This window comes from Grus americana, chromosome 2, assembly GCF_028858705.1.
Source record: "Grus americana isolate bGruAme1 chromosome 2, bGruAme1.mat, whole genome shotgun sequence".
Lineage (NCBI taxonomy): Eukaryota > Metazoa > Chordata > Aves > Gruiformes > Gruidae > Grus > Grus americana.
Genome location: NC_072853.1, coordinates 143,147,054 through 143,167,312, shown reverse-complemented (window position 1 = coordinate 143,167,312; position 20,259 = coordinate 143,147,054). Strand labels below are relative to the sequence as shown.

At 39.8% G+C, this 20,259-nt stretch overlaps 1 protein-coding gene across 2 annotated transcripts in view; it reads right to left on the bottom strand.

The window, feature by feature from the left end:
- CDK6 (cyclin dependent kinase 6) overlaps positions 1-20,259 on the bottom strand; it is a 146,097-nt gene that overhangs the window by 110,797 nt on the left and 15,041 nt on the right. For both annotated transcript variants that reach the window (XM_054816213.1, XM_054816212.1), the window contains exon 3: positions 1,976-2,111. In XM_054816213.1, the coding sequence (XP_054672188.1) occupies positions 1,976-2,111 (136 nt within the window). The remainder of the gene's footprint in view (positions 1-1,975; positions 2,112-20,259) is intronic.

Genomic DNA, 20,259 nt, shown 5'->3' with positions numbered 1-20,259 from the left:
CAACAGGGTGCAACTTAACTGAATCTTTCTTTTTTCCCGTGCCAAACAGAATTCAAGAAATAACACACCAGCTACTGTGTAAATGTTGAAATCAACAGCGACGACCAAGTAAACAGCAATTTTACATTCTTCCTCACGCAGTTAAAAAGAGCTGTACGTACCACAAGCCGAATTTTACACCCACTAATTTCACTGGCTGCAGTGGAACTTGCACTGTATGTAAAAGACCAGAATTGCTTCTCCTTGTTTCTAAACAAGGCTAATTTTTTCTCTTTTATTGTGCCAAATTATCAGATATATCAACTGGGTTGAACAAGTAAACCACGCATGCAGAATAGTTCTTTTCAAAAGTAAACCCAATTATTTCCTTCACCAATATATACCCGCCATGAAATGTATGTTCACACATACATATTACAATCTACTAGTGCAAATGTAGAACAGGCTTTTAGAAAATCACAAATGTTTTAGTCCACTGCTCACCTCTTCTATTTGCTTTAAATGAAACATAGCTCAAAAGATATTTCAAACTGAGATTTCAGAGGCTTCGTCATTCTGTTCCCATCCATTTCAATATATTTAGTTAGATAATATCTCGGTCACCTTGTACATTATTTTCACAATGTTAGTTACATTGAAATACAGTTCCCTTAGGTAGCTTCAAAGGAAGTAGAACCCTAAAAGCATTATCATAAAAGAGTACTTCAAACGCAAGAGGTACATTCCAGTCTTCTGCTGGGACTGAATCAAGGATGTATCCATTTTTTAAAAATTTTATTTTATCCACTAAGGTTGTTTAAAACCATAGTTGCTGGAACTGGCGTAATACATTTGTGACTTTGATACAGGTGAGAAGATCTTTATCAGTTTTATGTCTAATTTTATACTGAAAGATCAAACAACTCCTAAGTTTGAAGCTGTTAAAAAAAAAAAAAATTAAAAAAACTAAATTTCAGATAGGTTTCATGTCTTCTTTTCCTCCCTCAGGACTTTTGCCAGACTAAGATGACACGACATAGTTCCAGAAAGCACTTATACAAATGCAAGATAATCTGTCTCTGAAAGCATAAATTATTTCTCATGACAAAAGAAAAATCAAAAGAAATGTTAAGCTGACACAGTCAAAATGTAGGAACATCAATCCATCTGCTTCTCTTCCCAGGCGTAAACATTTTGTCAAACATTTCAACCTATGATCCTCAACGTAGCACTTTGCTGTGAAATTCGCAGGAGAGAAGAGGAGTTGGTATACCTATTTCAGTACCAATAATACAAGCACGTCCTATCCTGGGAAGTGGTCCTCCCTTACAGATGCAGAATATGAGATAACATGATGGGAAAACTTCATGATCATCCAGTTACTGAGAGTCTTCCCAGATTCTACAACAGCTGGTCAGGGCTATCCCCTTCCTGGAGCCCATCTTCTGCAGAGCTCACCACAGGTCCACCATAAACACTTCCTGCTCTTGGAACATATAGAAACCTTTCCGGCAAGAGAGACATGAAATGAAAGGAGTCTCTTGGGGAAACAAAAGGCTAAGGGAAGGGGACAGGAGCACAGGATTTATTTTATCCATTCTAACAATATCCAGCACTCTACCAGACACCTTCTAGGGAAGTTTCAAGTAGTCTTGGACTAAACAATAATGGAATCATCTGCCTACAGCTGCAAGCAAAGGTCATTCTTAATGATTTGGAATACTACATTTGGCAAAACGGTAGAGATTCAGGGGATTTATAAGTCTAAAAGAGAAAAAAAGCCCGAACAAGTGCAACATTTCCACAAAGAGGAACTAACATCTGTTAGTGAATACAGATCTTTGTGCTGCAATTCATGTCCCAAGCTGGACATTACTCAATTTTGATATAACAAAATCCTATGGAATCAAATGCAGTTTGTCTGTGTGATTTATCTCTTTGCCTGTCCTACCTAATATTTTCTGAAATAATATCCAAAATCTTTCTTCTGAAATACCTTTATAGTTTCAGTAGGCACTCCAGGCTCTGGAACTTTATCCAAGTAAGTAGTCAAGTCTTGATCCACGTGTTCAAACACTAATGTTAACTTGGTCTCTCTGTCTGTTCGTGACACGGTGCACACATCAAACAATCTGAGAGGAGGAAAAGAAAAGAGGAGGTAAGTATACAGGAACCAGTACAGACATACATACCTGGCGGCTCACACATGTCTATTTAAATTTCTTACTGCATATAGAATGGAAAAAAAGAGCTTTCCAAAGGTAGAGCAATCTTTGAGCTCTTGATTCATCAGACAACTACTGATACATCAATAATATCATATCTCTCTTTCATGTGTGGATTCTGAAATAGGATTAAGCATGAAGAATTCATCAGCTTTTTGAAGTAAAATAATTACATGAAAAGAAAATATTTTGGACAGAGCAACTAGAGTTAATACAGAAAATTCCTTGATATTTATCCACATTCTATGCTGCAGCACTTACAGTCATTTAAAAAAAAATTTGCAAGAAACATTTTTGAGAAAAAAATATACAAGGTGTTTGCATGCACCTTCAGTTTCTTCCCTCATAACTCCCATGCTCGCTATTACATGGCTTTATAATTAAATCTACTTTGGCAGGAACAGAATTTTTTTGCTGATTACTCTTGCAAGTTCCTGGATGCAAGGAAAACCTTCAGAGTCAAGATACAGTCTGGAAAAAAGCTTTTGCTTTTTGCACAAGATGCCACTACTAAGCAAGCTTTCTTCTCTCATCGCTTTCTGTCATTCTTTTACTGAAATTTCTTTATCATATCACCTTGTTGCACAACATCAACTTCAAACTAATTTGCAAAGCTCTTCATAATGTCACATTCCTATCTGATTACTCTATTTTCTATTGTTTTCTCTTTTTAATTAGGATTTCTTTCATCTTCTCCACTTCACCCACTGTACCAGCTTTAATCCCTGTTTTATCTTTATCACAAACATCTGCCCATCTTTCTGTGCTTCACACCTATGCTCATGCCAGTGACTTTCGCTATCCTTCCTCAAGTCCCACTTCTACAAAATCACAGTAGGAAACCATCGTACAGACAGAAGGACGCTTGTTGCCAGCTCACATACTTTACTAATGTGTTTATTCATTTAGTTTTAAATTGTACAGATTAGATTGCTTTTCTCTCTGAAATGATTTAGAAAACCAATTTCTACTTTTATTAGGTGACAGCAGATTTAAAAAAATGTATGGATACAGTCATTGAGAAAAAAGTCTCTGCAGTTAAACTGAAGAACTTCTCATTGGTAACAAACCAAGGTAGTGTTGATACTGCTGCTTACTTTGGTCAACATCATAGCACTTACATTGGTTTATTACATGTATCTATCTGTCATCCTCTCGCTTAGAATAACTGCTTCCTTGCTTTGTGCAAAGTGCAGGATTTCTGATCGCATTATCACGTAATTTTTTTGTTCTTTGTCCTAGCACTAAAGGTATTATATGCCGGATCGGTAGACAACAGATCATGCAAAAAGCCTTGGGGGTCACTGCTCTTCAAAGAGGACATCTGACAAACAGACTAGGAAAACACTTTGTACTGAGTTTTTACTTCTTACCTTAAATCTGAAAATATTTCACAAGAGAAGGGAAGATAAGAATTGGCACACCTATCTGTGAGGACTGTCATCCAGGTTTAAGAGAGCAGCATGTTTCACTTGAGATGATAAAGATTTAACATATAAAGGCCGTTGTCTCACTTTAACAGCATTTCCTAAATTGTCTTTGGTCAGACACTTAAAAATTGTTTAGTATCCACCATGTTTTGAAAACAGATTCAGGTACATTCCTTTTAGCTTAAAGAAGCTTTTCAGTGAGTAACAATTTGGGAACCACAGTTACAGAATACGGAGGGACTGTCACCCTACCTCTACTAGAAGACTAACCCGTACTTAATCTGTAATCATCATGTGAACAAATATTAATTGAATTATTATGGTAACATAGTGACTGTAACACTGTGTCTTGGCACATTTCTCAAAAAGACAAATACGGTTCTCTTTATAATTCCCTTAATGGGGCGTACATGGAAGATAGATGTTCTGTACACAGTAAATCAGTTTTGTGAAAAGTCACAAACCTTCCTGAAAAGCGAAATTTGCTGGTATTTGGCTGGAGTTTAATAATCTGCAATATATTCATATAAATCAATGTGGAATGTAGCCAGACTGCCTATAACCCCAACACATGCAAATAGAGAGGAGCCAGACAGGTCTGAACATCTGAACATAAACACTGGAAAATATTTCCAACTGTATGATTCCTTTGTGTTGACCTACATTTACCTAAAAATGTTCTAAAACACCTTTTTTTGCCAGGTATTTAATACATTTTTCAACTATAGCAGATTTATAATTCAAGAAAAAAAGGAAAAAAGATTTCACTGTATAGAATATAGAAGCAACACACAATTTCCAACTTGCTGTGGAGGAAAATGCTGATTCTCTATTTAATTCTTCCGTACGTGGCTTATTTTGATTCTGGCATTTTCTGGCACAGCAAAATAAGGAGCTCAGAGGAACGTGATTCTAGTCACCTATTACTGAGTAATGATATTATCACTGAGTAATATTATCTTTCCTTTTTATACACCCTTTATGTGAAACTCTAAATGCTTTACTGTTAATAATAAAAACTCCAGATCCTGCACTGGGCTGGGTGGAAGCACATTGTGTTTACTCACACAGAAAATACAGCTGCTGCCTTAGAAAGATAATAATTTAAAGCACAACTTATATGGATCTGCGATATTACAAAAAGACAACATCTGGCATTGTCCATGCTAATCATTCTGGAAATAGGCTGAGAAAGACACAGCCTCTTTATTTAGTAGCTTCCATAGGGACAAAGCTACTTTCTATAAATTATATTCTTTTACATCCACTGTGAGAAAATCATCCATAGAGTTGTCGTCTTTAGCTAGGAACGTCTCTGCTGTCTGCAGTGCACATCTCCCAAGCCATTTTCTCATTATTTTCTGTACATGAAGGGTTAGTTTTGCATGTGATTGCCTCTCTGGAACAGGCAACACCAAAAGGCCTTTTATTTAAAGAGTTACTATGTGGACACTGTCCTAAGTGAAGTAAATGTACCTCAATTAATACAGGATTTCCATACTAAATACTTTGTAAACACAAGCCCTGCCCTTCTATTGTACTTACAAAAGAAACGTTTGAATTATTTGATTAAAGAAAGATCCGTTATGGGAAATCCTGCAAGTATTTAACAAGATGTTTGGCTGGGAGTCATACACCACCTGATGTGTCGATCTGAACTGGCACATCGTTGAACACTTACGGAGTACCTGTGTTTTAATGCAGACATTTTTTCAAGTTAGTTATACTGAAGTAAAAAAAAAAGCTTATCAGCTACAAATCTATGTCTCTGTTTTATTTTGTGTCTTGTGCCTAGTGGATCTTACTATAACCTAGCAGAATACCTGCCTTCTTACAAAAACAGTTGGTTTTTTTGAATGCAGAAAACTAGATGATGCATCTTGAAGTCTCCATAGCTTCTTACAACAGTAATCTGACAAACACAACCTCAGTTCATCTTCATTTTACAATACACAGTCTGAATGCTTAATGCTTTTATAAGAAAAGACAGTTATGCCAATCCCTTTGAAAACTATTGCATCTACTGACTGGTACTAATTTGATAACAGCTTGTAGAAAGTTATAAAATGTTACCGGACTTGCTTCTGGGATGCTCTGAGAACGGCTATAAAGTTACCCACTTTCAAGTGGAATAAACAATTTTTCCTGAGGAAACTGAGATAACAGTAATGGAGATCAAACCTATCAGCCCAAGACACCTGCAAAAAATACCAAAAACCAGATCTAAGACCTGAAAATGAAAAACTGTAGGATATCAGTTCTCTTGGCTATTGTCAAACGGATCGGTAAATACATCTGGAAATTTAACCAGATGATAGTCAAAGGAAAGACCAAAGAATTAGATACTTGCTGCCAATGCATCCAACGGCTTATTGTTATTTTTATTGCAGCATGACTAATCTAACATGAACACATATCCCTTTACTTTGCTGGTCACTCACAGCACTGATCAAAAACATAGTCCTTGCCCTCTCAAGTTTTTCAATAACATGGATTTACTTTAATTTTCTGGGGAACAGTATCTTTCTAGGAAGAGTCACTTCCTAGCTTATGCATGACAGAGAAAGAGAACTGGAGTAGGAGAAATGTTTAAGACTGTGGTGTGGTAAGTAGCGGCATAGTAATATGCTACAGTTTTAAGGTTTCACAAGTCTGGACAAAGACTCAGATGGAAAGAGGTGGTTGTCTCAACCTAATCCCAAAAGGTTTTTATCCACTTGACAGAAAACCAGCACAGAATTTATGTATGATTGACAGTGTTTATGCAAACACCACAGGATCGGGATACCAAGACTATTACAGGTCATGATTGAGGTTTACCTTAGAATCATAGAATCATGGGATCATAGAATCATAGAATGGTTCGGGTTGGAAGGGACCTTAAAGATCCTCTAGTTCCAACCCCTCTGCCATGGTCAGGGACACTTTCCGCTAGACCAGGTTGCCCAAAGCCCCATCCAACCTGGCCTTGAACACTTCCAGGGATGGGGCATCCACAACTTCTCTACCAAGCAGATCCCTGAAGAGGCCAAAGTCTGCTCTCCTGAAGCCCAGGGTAGTGAGCTTGCTATGCACCCTCCTTGCTGTCCTAAGGATCTTGAACTCCACCATTTCATGGTCACTGCAGCCAAGGCTGCCCTTGAGCTTCACATTCCCCACTAGCCCCTCCTTGTTGGTGAGAACAAGGTCCAGCATGGCACCTCTCCTCATCAGCTCCTCTGTCACTTCGAGAAGGAAGTTATCATCAATGCATTCCAGGAACCTCCTGGATTGCTTATGCCTGGCTGTGTTGTCCCTCCAACAGATATCGGGGTGGCTGAAGTCCCCCATGAGGACCAGGGTTTGTGAACATGAGGCTGCTTATTCTATCTGTCTATAGAGGGCCTGATCTGCTCAGTCTTCCTGGTCGGGTGGCCTGTAGCAGACCCCCACTATAGTGTCTCCTGTCCCTGCTCTTCCTTTAATCCTGACCCATAAGCTCTTGGTCAGCTCCTCATCCATCCCCAGGTGGAGCTCCATGCACTCCAGCCGGTCATTGACATAGAGGGTGACACCCCCTCCTCATTTCCCCTGCCTGTCCTTCCTAAAGAGCTTGTATGCTCCCATTCCAACACTCCAGTCCCATCCCACCATGTCTCTGTGATGCCAATGAGATCACAGCCCTGCAGGTGTGCACGTCTCTAACTCCTCTTGCTTATTCCCCATACTACATGCACTTGCACAGAAGCATTCAAGTCAGGCCCCCAGTGAAGGTGACTGACTGGCTGGAGTGGGTGGAATTCCTTTGTGCTGCATGTCAGGTGCTCTCCTGCTGACCTGCAATCCTTCTCCTGGCTCTGGGCATCTATTGCTGGCACTGGCATCAAACTGGTAGGAGTGGGATGGATTGAGGTTCCTCTCCCCCAGCAACTTCAGTTTAAAGCCCTCTTCACCAGCTTGGCAAGCCTATGACTGTAGATGCTCTTCCCCTTCTCTGACAGATGGATCCCATCAGCCCCTAGTAGATCAGTTTTCTCAAAGTGAGTCCCATGGTCTAAGTAGCCAAACCCCTGGCTGTGGTGCCAGGCCTGTAAGCATTTGTTGATTCACCAGATTGGACTGGCCCTTTCAACTCTCTTCCTTTTGACTGGGAGGGTTGATGAAAAAACTACCTGCACTCCAGAGTCCCTTACCGCTGTTCCCTGGGCTCTATAATCCTTCTTGATACTCTTCAGGCTACTCCTGGCTGTATCATTGGTGCCCATGTCAAAAATAAAGCAGCCAGTAATAGTCAATAAACAATAGTGTATTGTCAAATATGTCAGGGGGAGCCTTAATAGCTTCTGCTTTCACTGCCTTTGGCTCAGGTTAATCCTGTGAGGCCATAATTTTCATGGGCACAGAAAATTCCAGCCTCTCATACCTAAAAGCATTCAAGAATGACAATCAGGCATCCTTTGAGCCCAAATTCCAGCAGCAGCCTAAGACTCATCTGTTCTCTGGAAGCCACTCAGTAGCAAGTCCTTCATTCACCCCAACTTCTTAAACTACGTACTCCTTCAAAAAAGTAGTTTTCCCCATACTTTCAATATCAGCTACCTTCTCCTGCCTTGCTTTGGAAGAGGAAAAAGACTCTGCTAACAGAAACCAGTCTCTACTTGGAATCACATATACCCAATGCATTGTAACAAAGGGGTCATATTTCAGATGAAGAAGACAATAGCTGGGCAAGTGGAGTGGAACATGTGCGTTACAAGAACATGTCCCACGTAGCATAACAGGAAATAGAGCTTCACACTCTGAAACGTATGACAGAACTGTTTCCCTTTGTTCAGGACATGCTGCTTTGTCTCATCTTAATCAACAATCACCTACGTACTCCTCCATGTCTCTGAAAGCTATTTCAGACATAAATATTTCTCGCTCGAAGGTGCTTAGTGAAGTACTTTTAGACGAAAAAAGAGCACATGCAGATGAACAGGCCTCTAAATTCAAATTATCTCATATTTTGAATGCATTTTTTCTGGGACAACATTTGTAAAACCACGTAGTAATGCAAGATCTGAGTTCCATTTTCAAAAGAGTATGGGGTCTTCAGGAGCTTCCCAATGTGGTTGTCACACCAGCTGTAGCTGCACCAATGTGCATCAACACTTAGGATATGCCTTCACAGCAGACTGCCAGATAATGCAGAGACACTCAGACCACGCTCAACTGACCCACCTCGGTACTGAAAACGTACAGTGTGACAGCACAGCACTGCCTGCAGCACGGTAAACTAGCCCACCATGAGCTCCATCCAGCAGCAGTCAGATGCCATATTTTAATTAATCGAGTCAAACTCGATTAATTAAAATAAGCTTGGATATCTCTATACTGCTCATGGCAACTTTTTATCTCAAATCCTTATTCTCTACGTTTCTACTGGGTTCTTGGAGTTCGTGAACATTTTTCCTGCTTCGCTACCCTTCCAGGAAAGAGTAGCAGGATCTCTTCTTGTCTTCAGAAGAAACCTTTCAGGCAAATAGCAGAAAAGGGCAGAACGTAACATCAGATAAAACAAATTAATTTATCTAGGACAGGCAGATGTTACGCAGATAGATGTTTTCAACTCTGCAGTCACTCATTCATTATCTGCTCTGCACAGAGCAGAAAGAGCTACTGCAAAGAAGCAATGGCATGATGAAAGCAAGGCAGCAGAAAGTCCTGTCCTGGAGATCTACTCCAGCAGAGCCCAGCCAATATTCTTGCTTATAGCCCACTCACCAGTGAGGTTTAAGGGAAAGAAGGGGGATATTAGGATGACAAGGCAATCGTTCATCTGCAAGCTGAGCTTTGTGCTGTAATTTTTTCCAGTCTCTTTCCCTTTCTGACTTGGAAAAATTATTTAAAATGCTTAGCTGTATAAAAGATGTTTTTGTTCTTTAAGTGTGTGTGAGGAAGAGAGACAGAGAAAGTGACAGAGAGAAATAGATGCTCTTGAAAGCGAAGTAAATAGCACTGGCTAAAGTCCGATAGTGTGGGCTGACTGGGCAAGCTTTCAACGCTCAGTACCGACTGCAGCCCTGACCTGCAACACCCCTGCTCTCCTGCGCTGGGCCCCACTTGAGCAACGACGAGCCCTGGTGCCAGACTGAATGGTTTTGTGATGCAGACAAATGTCTGCTCCGATGAAACCACCAAACCTAATTTTCATTTTCAACAGAAGCCAAGATTTGTGCCCAAAAGATGAAAAGGCCAAGTACATTTACTCTCTGTGCCACCCAAGTCACTAAAAGATTCAGTTGTTAAGAGCTTTACTTCAAGGAAAAATACGCCTGACGACGTTCTCTGCACCTCTCTTTGTTTATAGCAGCATGCTGTCTTTTTTAGCCCTCACACTGCCATTTCTTGTTCACCTTCTTTGAGAAGGGAAATTATTTTTAATAGGCAAGGAACAGAAATGGATCTGGTAAGGCTCAGTAATTCAAACAATATCCTTCCTTGCAGAATTTCACTTTCAGGACTTGTCCTACAGTTCGCCAGTTTCTGACATACTTACTCCTCACTAGCCCATTACCGGCTTCGTCTTACTGCAATTGATTTTAAATCCAAACTGGCCACACACTGAGCAATTGCCATTACCGAGGGAAAACACCAGCCTGCTGGTGCCTACGCTTACTCCTGTGCGCTGCCGTACCAAACAGACTGTCAGATTCTCTCTGCGAGGGACAGGCCAAGTCACCCCCAAATCAGAAAAATAACGCGGCCTGTTATGAAGACAGTCGCTGACAGATTGTTTAGGATCAGCAATAGCTGTCTGACCTATTCATAGTGCTCTCATGTGATCCTCGAGCAAGCAAATGTACACTGCCTTTCAGAGTCATGTACGCTGCCGTTATACAGTACTGAGAGCTTCCAGTAAGCTTCCATCAGCTTCCAGTTCAGCGTACAAATTCGAGATGGTCCGATTCATTGGCAGTGCACGTGCATCTTTGATTAAGTGTTTTAGATTTTCTGTAGAATACCTTCCTCAGGGAAAGCCGCATTCCTTCTTACATTCCCTGAATTGCTCAGCATGTAAATAAAACTTATGTCTGAATATTGATTTTGTTTAATTCAAATGCAAGGAGCACAGAAGTTATTCTGGACTCCCAGCTGTACCTGGTGCAAGATGGGATACAACAAAAGCCAGTTTTTATTCATGTGTAGCTCACAGTCAAACTGATTGTTACAGGCTCCACACTTCAGCTTGCATTTTCAAACCATGCTTGTGTCAAACCTACAGGATCTAAATCCAAGTTGATCATCTCTTCCCTAGATTTAAATAAAACCAACAACACATCTTTGAAAGATTTTACAACAGTATAAATTATCATTCATTCTTTAGTAGTTTAATAATCTAATCTATCTACACTTGAGACTTAGTGGTGATGCCAACATATAAAAAGTAACAAAGGAAATAATAACCCTCCACTCCATATAAAAAGTATCCACAGAAAAAAATCAAATGTCCTCTTTGATACTCTGTATTGTCTCACAGTTTTTTAAGTCCTTGCAATATCACAGCAGTTCCCGAGGTGTTTAATTCAGCATTTTTAAAGTGGTAAGTAATTCCAATGCAAATTTGATTCCAAGCTCTTGCTTTTTAGAGATGCATGAGGAAACCTAAAAAAACAAGAAGCAGGTACTGTAGAAGATGACAGAAGAGATCTACTGTTTTGATGCTTACCATCAATTCAGGGACTGCTCTTCCTGAACGACCTCCAGGTTATTCTACACAATCCTACTGGGGGATGGCGGCTGTACGCAGAACTCGGGTTCTGTTTGAATCCAAATTAACTTTCCAGCGTACGCTAAGGCCTCAGGAAAACAAACAACCACAGCCTGATTGATAGTACTTCCGAAGGGCAAACCCAGTTGTCAGACCCATTGAACAAGTAAGGTAAGGGGGCTTGCTAAATGGTGCAAATACACTTGAGCCCTGATGATCTTGCTACCACTTCCTAGGAAGAAGGGCCAGTACTGGCAGCAGCTGAAAGGAGCCCAAAGCTGGTGATGAGGAGGGGAGAGAGAAGACTAGGTGCAAAACGTCTTGCTGTAGTTCTTTTACTGCCATTAAGTACAGTTTTGATTAAGACCCTCAGAAAAAGTAGTGATCTGTGAGACACCGAGACATTAAAGCCTTGTAAGAAAATCCATTTCTACAACGTTTCATAGGTAGAGATGGGACCAAATGATCTGTTTTTCTCAAAGAAGGGTCAAGAGCTGACTTTTAGAAAGGGAAAACTTCCAAGGTTCAACAATACTGTGAACTCCACTGCAAAAGCAAAAGAGCAGGAAAACAGAAGAAAAAAAAGCCTAAATAAAAGGCTAAATTGGCTACAGTTGACATTACTGATATGCACAAAATAAATAAATAGCGATGCACAAAGCAAATAAATAGCATGTATGTTAGTAAAGACAGCTGTTAATTTGAAAACTAAATTCATTCTTTTTAGTCCTTCGAATTGTGTTGTTCTAATTATGTAAGGAATTATTAAGGAAATCTGTAGGCTTTTTAATGTAACATGCTGTATATCCATGCATTAAACAGAAAGCAATTAGTACACACAGGAGTAAAACAGTAAAACATTGCATGGTTCACTGTCAGGCCCATTTGTTTATATTTGGGTTTATTATTATGTATCATTTCTTAAATACAATGTTCTCGGCTCTCTAGATAACACTATAGCAAAGAAAATCCTTGGTAAGAGAATGAAACAAGCACTAGTCTGGGAAGTTAGGTGCAAACTGCTTACAGAGTCTGTTTATTGCTATGACAGCACAGTCAGTTGACATAACACAAGCTTTGAGCAGTATTTTATGAAATGTTTTTAAATCTGTCAGTACAAAAATGCAATTTTGGAGTTAGGGTAGTAGTGTGCAGAAAAAACCTGTCATAGATCTTGATCTTGCACGATCCACTAGCCCTGAACTACCAAAGTACTTACGCTGTGCTTAACTTCCAGCATGCAAATAACCTAAGTAAGTGACTTCTAAGGAAGTATACATCATCTAAAGCTTCATCTCCCCTATATGCCTGGTATCTTTCAGAAATGAAAGCAGAGAAGGAAAAAAAAAAACCCCAAGAAAAAAAGACAGAATTCATTGTCTGTGCACGTGGAATGAAAGACAGAGGCCAAAACCAGTCATTCCTTATACCCAGCCAGTCATTATCTGGACAGAGCAATGTAAATCCCTGTATGCCATTTAAACCCATTATCTACTACGATAGTTGGTGTTTGTGGTTCCGGATCTGGCTTCTCTTACCCATACAGTGAGAACTCTACAACTTGGGGCCCTGCATGTGAGCTCCCCTTTTGCCCCTCAGTGTCCTTATCTGTACCACAGTCTCTCCTTCCTAACTTTTTAATTACCTTTAAGAGTCAAGTTAATTCTTGAATATGGCCATACATCTCTGAAAATGATGTTCATGATTTATTTGAAAGAATTCATCACAGTATTTGGTTTTTCCTTAAATTCTGAAATGAACAAAACTGTGAACCATCGCTTCCTCAGTCTTTACCTAGGGGACTAGAAAACAGCAATGGATATGAACAGTTCTTGTTATCTTACAAATGGAAACAGCAATTTAACACCAGATATTTAAACTGCATGAAAACAACTTTTAAAAAAATGTCTAAATCTGTTGAAACAATCTGTTTATGGATTCACTAGAACTGCTCAAAATTTCCTGAAAACGGACCAGACATACCCACCCACTTCCAGCACAAGCACAGCGGTTAGGCGGCGAACACAGTTGCCACATTGAGCAACAGACCAAGTGGAAATCCAAAAGGTGTCTCACATTTTGTGTGTTGATTTCCATGCATGCTTGCGTCCTGCATGAGGTTAAAAGACATAAAAATAGAAATGCAGTTCCCAGTGCTTTTTGGCTACACTTGATATGGGGAAAGACTTTGATCAGGCTTTGATGCCAGATGTATTCCCAAGAAGCCCGTGTGCCGTGATGCCAGGGGCACCATTAACTTCAGACAAAGGGAATTCCTCCATTCACTTCAGCAAAACCTGGATGGGACCACAGTGAACTCGACCAACCTCCCAGTGGCACTGTACCGCGTCCTGTCACCACCACTCAACGTGCTACGAATCACATCCCATCTGCCCAAAAGTAAATAGCACTCAGGTGATTTCCAAAAATCAAAAGACAAAGGCAATTGCTCACATGGGTGAGCGAAACAAACAGGATTCGGCCAGGTTGTGCGAGGCTGCCAGATTTATGCACCTAAACGTTCTACTCCTCTTTATAAGTTGCATTCTAAAAGCAAAAAATGAGTGGTAGAGATTAATCTATGACTTTATAGGAGAAAGAAAACAGTGAGGGGATATTCATTCTAAAACCAAAGCATAAAAACTAAGGGAATACAATGTTAAGGTAACACTTCAATTCAGCACATCCAGACGGCAGATTTAAGGCTTGCAAGAAAACTAACAACTCCGCTGTCTTTGGCTACCCATCATCAGACAGCTCAAATGCCATCCATCTACACAACAGGCTAGCAGAGCTCGTGGAGCACTGAGTTCTCCTCTCAGCTACCATGGAAGAGAGATAACTCATGCCATGGAGCTGCTCAGGGGTTTGGTGGTTAGTCTGAACGGGTCATGTAGGCCCCCAGATATTCAAGGGAAAGAAGTAGGTTGGTTGAATCACTCTTGGGGGGAGCACTGTCTCTCCCTGCTTGCTATGGAAGACGCCTGGATGACTAATTTCGACAAGATGCTTGACTTTTTAACTGAATGTAGGAGAGATGACTCTTTCCCAGGAAGACTATAACTGAGAAATTTTACTCGGCGAGTTTCCAGATTATGTTCAACTGATTTTTCAAGATATTTAAAAATATTTCTTATCATGAGGAACTTAAAACAAAATGAGAGAGAAGTCAAAAGAAAAAAAAAAGACACTGAATACACCTCTGCCCTATTCACTCAACCCCCCCAGACCAGAATCAGTCCTACAAAGCTCTGCACGCAGGAGGAGCCTTTACCTAAGCCTCATGAAGTCAGTACATGTATTTAACTGGCTTTGGCTCAGGTCCAGAATTTTCTTTGATTTGAAAGGGAGTTTCACCTGTGACAAACTTGCAGGATTGAGTTTAATATTCATGTTGTACAGAACAGAAACAAATGGGACTAATAAATCTTCAATAGATATTTACAAGATTTTTCTGGCTTAATAAATTTAGCCAGGGGGCAATTGCTCTTAAACACTCGATACATAAAAAGGGATCCTCGTTTCCATTAGCATGCAAATTCCTTACACGTTTCATCAGAATTTTAGACATTACATCTTACAAGTTTTTAAAAATGTGGACTTCATGGCTGCTCTTTTTCGCATTCGCAGTCATTCACACGTGGCCATACAAGCTCCTTGACTGTCATGTCACTTCTTCTACTAAGCTGTCTTTTTTCTTAATTTTAAATTAATTCATAGCACATGCAAAGAAAACTAAAAATGTCTATTTCTGTAAGATTCTCAGGTGTTTTCATCCTCCAGTTCTTCAGGTAGATGTCTAATACACGTCTCCTCCTTTTCCAGCCAGTTTACACAGCACTGTGAGCCAGCCATTTAAAGATTAATGCACACGGAGTGAAGTATTCTACAGGCTGTACAGCTCTTTAAGTATTTCCTTTAAGCTCTTGCACACATACGTAAAAGAAAACAAATTAAAGATTATTTGCAGAGTTTGGCAATGAAAATGAGGTGTTAGTAGCATTTTGAGCTGGCAATAAATTTTATTCGACTGTTTTATTACTTCGGGGCAAAGGCAACTATTTCTTTTGGGGCGTCTTTTAGCAGCATGAGATGAGGGTTTACATTTTAATGCATGGATAGTTTTGAAGTAAATTCATCATTTTGTAAATGATAGTGTATGTCAGATGTAAATACAAAACTGTATTTTGATTGTTTTGCAACAATGCCTTTCACATTTCTGAAAGAAACGAGTGAACTATAACAAATCTTGCAAAACAAGGTCTGGTTCCTGGAGCGCTAAAACATTCTTACGTCTAGGCAAATGAAAACAAAGTACATCTACCCAAGCTCTGCAAGCAAAGGAGAGCGTGCTCTGCGACGTCCAGGCAGCCCGTGTCAGCTCAGGCTGTGCTGAGGAAGATCTGCGGACGGCAGAGTGTAATGGCTGAGGCTCCGCAGCGCTAACATGGCTACGTGGCTTCCAGCTGGCTCAAAGCACCGGCAGAGCGAGTAGGCATCTGCCGGGGAATGAGGCAGGGCTGGCTCACGTCTGCTTGCAAATGCTGCGTGGACTTACCAAGCAGTGGACACGGATTACTTAAGATCATAGAGCAAGCTGGTGTCAAAACTGTCGATCCTTAATTTGCCAGGAATTATCACTTCAGGTCTGTCCTGCTCTTGCACCATTCCCTAAGCTATCGGCTCTTTCTCACTTCAGAAAAATACCGGGTGAGATGGAAATTGTTCTAACCCTTTCTAAGCCATATATGATATGTTTATTCATGTAATTATTTTTATTTCAAGAATAAGGTAAGAGACATTGAGGGCTGAAGGAGTTGCTCCTCATTATTTTCTCTAATCCATCCCCAAACCCTACAATCACCCTATTTGCCTTTCTTTGGGGGAACAACACAGAAACTTACACCACAGCTGATGGTCTTCAGCCTTTGTACCGTTTACTAAAGAGGCAACGCTACGCACCATACAGGGCCCCCAGGATCAGCACACTCTACAAAAGCCTTTTCTGGCTGTGGTCAGCTTGCCTATGGCAGTGACACACTACTGTTGGGTTTTGGTTTTTTTTTTTTTTTTTTATTTCCATCTTTTTTCCATCCAACAGAAACAATTATCTCTCTCAGTTCTTCTTTAGAGCTTCCATTTATCTTCTATTTAGATATGAAATCAAGGAAAAGCCAAATTTTCACACTGTGAAATGTATGTAGCCATACTGGACATCATTATTTATGTACAATTTTTATACGAATTTCCATGCTTATTGCACCACAGACTTTTAATTAAGGTGTCACTGGACTACCAATGATACCTGTTGCTGTATCGTGTAACTTCTGTGTGTGTGTCAACACTTACCAGTGGCACTGGCCTACAAAGACAAATACATACTTTTTCACCCACATGGCCAATATACAACGGAATAGCAGGAGTTAGAAAAAAAAAATAAGATTCCAAACTCAAGGAGGCAAGAGTAATTAAATTAATAGATACAGGGAACACATTAAGGAAATGTACGATCTCAGATAGTAAAGATATGGCTCCATTAATTGCAAGGGGAAAAAAAGACATCATAAAACTGTCAAGATAAGTTAAGTGATTTAGGAACCGAGGTCCCAAATTACAAAATAACCTAGGTATTTAGGGTCATCAGTGCATTTGAGAATCACTTGTTGTCCAAAGTGTCACTTCTTGATGATTTTCAATTAGTATCCCAATGAATCATAGGAATATAGGATTGGAAGAAAAAAAATTACTAGTTGCCTGCATTAATAAGCACCCTCGCAACAGACATTTATGAGGATGCGCAGATACCCCAGGCCACAAGATGCTTCCTACTACCCCACACCAAATGCAGAGCTAGAAGGAGAGCTGCAGCCCTGGAGCTTTTCCTTACGGTGCATTCTAGTTCGAGAGCCTCACCATCACCCCAGGTCCCTGCAGCAGTAGGATACTCATGAAATAAAACTCCTAAGTTATTCCAGGAAGCTGACCTCTACCATTTTACACAGGATATTAAATAGACCCCAGCTGTCTCCACTTAGAAGTGACTTAGTTCATATGTTTTATAAAGGTCCATTCAGCCGCTTTTTGAGTTATCACAGAATTGACGTGACTTTCTGTGCAGAAAAAGTCAAACTTGCCGATGATTTCCCTTACCTACTTTTCATGCAGGCATGTCTTGGTTTTCAAACACCACAACTGGCATCTATATGTTCTGAAATAAGAATCTGTGTCTGGATTATGAAAATATTTGAGCGAGAAATAACTGTCTCAAGTCCACGTGGAAGAAAAATACACAGTAGAGCACTTTTTTTTTTGCTAAATCCAGGAAGACATAGTAGCCAATTTCCACGAATGCCTCTGTAGGCAAGCCTCTATGGTATATGACTACTGATCTAAGCGCAGTACAGTTCACACGATTTCACTCCAGAAGGCAAAGAAATGACATGGATTTAGATTTTCCAAAGCACAAGAACACTTGTTCAGGCTTGTGAAAATGACAGTGATCAATATATTAGAAATGCCATGCTAATCATGTCCATTCAGAAAATTTTAGTTAAATTATTTCAAGAGCTCAACACTCTTTTTAAGAAGAGCCTCCATTTAAAAGCTTACAAGATGATACTGCAATATTTTTGTATAAAGAATGTGCTCTGGGATGAATACGTTCTGGAACAGAGTGAATAATGCAATTTAAAGATGGTGATTTCATGCTTGAAAGAAGAAAGATCAAAGTGACCTTAAATTTTACAAGATTTGAAAAATTTAAAAAGGGTCAATATTAAAAGGAGACACATATTCCCATCATCTAAATATTCCCTAAAGCCTTTAAAAATATATATTTGTACTGCACACAGGAGGAAAAAAACCCATCTGTTTTAAAAATTAGTTCTGCTGCTTTTAAATATTGACATCCCTTGTTCAATTGCCTGCTGCAGCAGATTGTGCCCCAGTTAGGTTAAGCCATTAGATGTTTACTCTTTTGGATATTGCCTGGGCTCTTTGCCATCACATCAGGCTTTATAATTTTCATTTACTCTTTCCAGAATACACTTAATAAAATTTACTATTTTATTATATTTAGGAGTGAGATGGTATTTCAGTTCCAAGTTCCAATTTTCAGTGCCATGTAACTTTCTAAAAACAATTAGCTTTTGGGATGGTTTTCTTCCTGCCTTGCCCTTATTCCCTTTCATTTTTTTCTTTTAACTTTAAAAAAGAAAACTGCTCAGACATTTTTAAGGCACAGACTTTAATTGCAGTCCTATGTGTCTACAAATCCTCATCCATGTTACAAGATAAAAATTCTGAGCTTCCTGGTATAAATGCAGTCAAATCTTGAAATTTTCATGTTTTTTCCTTTCCACATACACACACATACGTAATACGCATATCCAAACAGCTTAATAGAGCAGCTTATTTGCTTTTCTACAATTATATTGTCTTAGTGGTTCCATAATAAAAAAAGCTGTTCTCAAGTTTTGTAAATCAAGCTATAAAAGAACTAGCTCCAACAGACACTCAACATAAAAAATTATGGAGCAGAATCTGTCAGCATTATTGACTGATTTTAATTTGCAGGCTATTACCGAGCAATGTGGGCTGACACGTTTTGAGATCACGAAAAAATAAAACTTTAAGTTAAAAAAAAAATTATTATATTAAATAAAGGTATAGTACCACTGCTTTCCAAGCGCTCAGGTCTCGGATAATTTGGAGTGGAATATAAATTCCACCACCAGACATTTTCCCACTACTTGCAATTGCACAATCACGTAATTTGCTTGAAAGGAATTTGAGGGAATGAAACTATGTGTAGCATCAGAATTTTATCAATAATGAGATAATTAGCCCACTTAACGCCAAATCCTGATGAGACCAGTACAGCAAAGTGAAGGGAAATAAGAAAAATATGCAAGAGAAACTACATCTGAGACAGCTTTGAAAGGTGCCTTAAACCACTTGTAAGCTGCATGACTGGCCATCTCCAACACACATCTTCAACTACTCTTCCTCTTTTAAAGATTTACAAGTTTTGACCAAAAAGGCTTCTGCTGGAACTTAAAATTGCGTACAGGGTAACCAGGCAATGCCCACCCATTCCAGCTACATCCTGTTCCCCTTAGCACTTTAATGCCAAGCGCAAACTAGAAGCAGATTGTCTGAAGTCAGAACATTTCACAGAAACCCACACTCTGCTATTAGGAAAAGTACATAATTTTTGCCAACTGATAAAAAAAGTGTCTTGTACAAGCTCTTACCAACGATCCATATACTGTGGACTTTGGTAAAAAAAGTAAGTTGCTCTATAATACTCTCATAGTTCAAGTGCCCTCTGATTTCAATACTAGCTTTTTGTTCCTCCACCCCCAAAAGAATTTCCTATTTGCTTTTTTTAACCTCTCTTATTTGCTGCACAAACTCCCTACTAGTGTTTCCACTTTCCACCTTCCAACCTGAACCGTACCGACTGGCATTAACCGCACCTGGCTGTAGCAGGCTACAGTTAGGTGTCCACTCCGCACCAGCCACCCGGGCCCCCTCTGCAGTCCACAAGAGAGAGGCAGGCATTTCCAGAGGGCAACCCATTCTGCTCCAGGGTGGGTATGGAGGGTGAGTAGGATGAATTATTCTCAGAAAGCGCATCCTCTCTCTCTGCACTCACTACGGGAAGATTCAAAATGACTAGGATGGAGTATATGTTCAATATTCAGATGGTTAAAGTTATTAACAAATAACTGCTCACAAATGTCTCACATTCCTATTTTAATTTTTTATGCATGGCTATGTGTACCTTCTGTGCATCCATCATGATATACTGGAGCAGAGCCATAAAAGGCACAGAGGAAGTGTGCTGTCTCCCTTTGACATCCCCCACCCCTCCAGAGAGTTTGAGGAA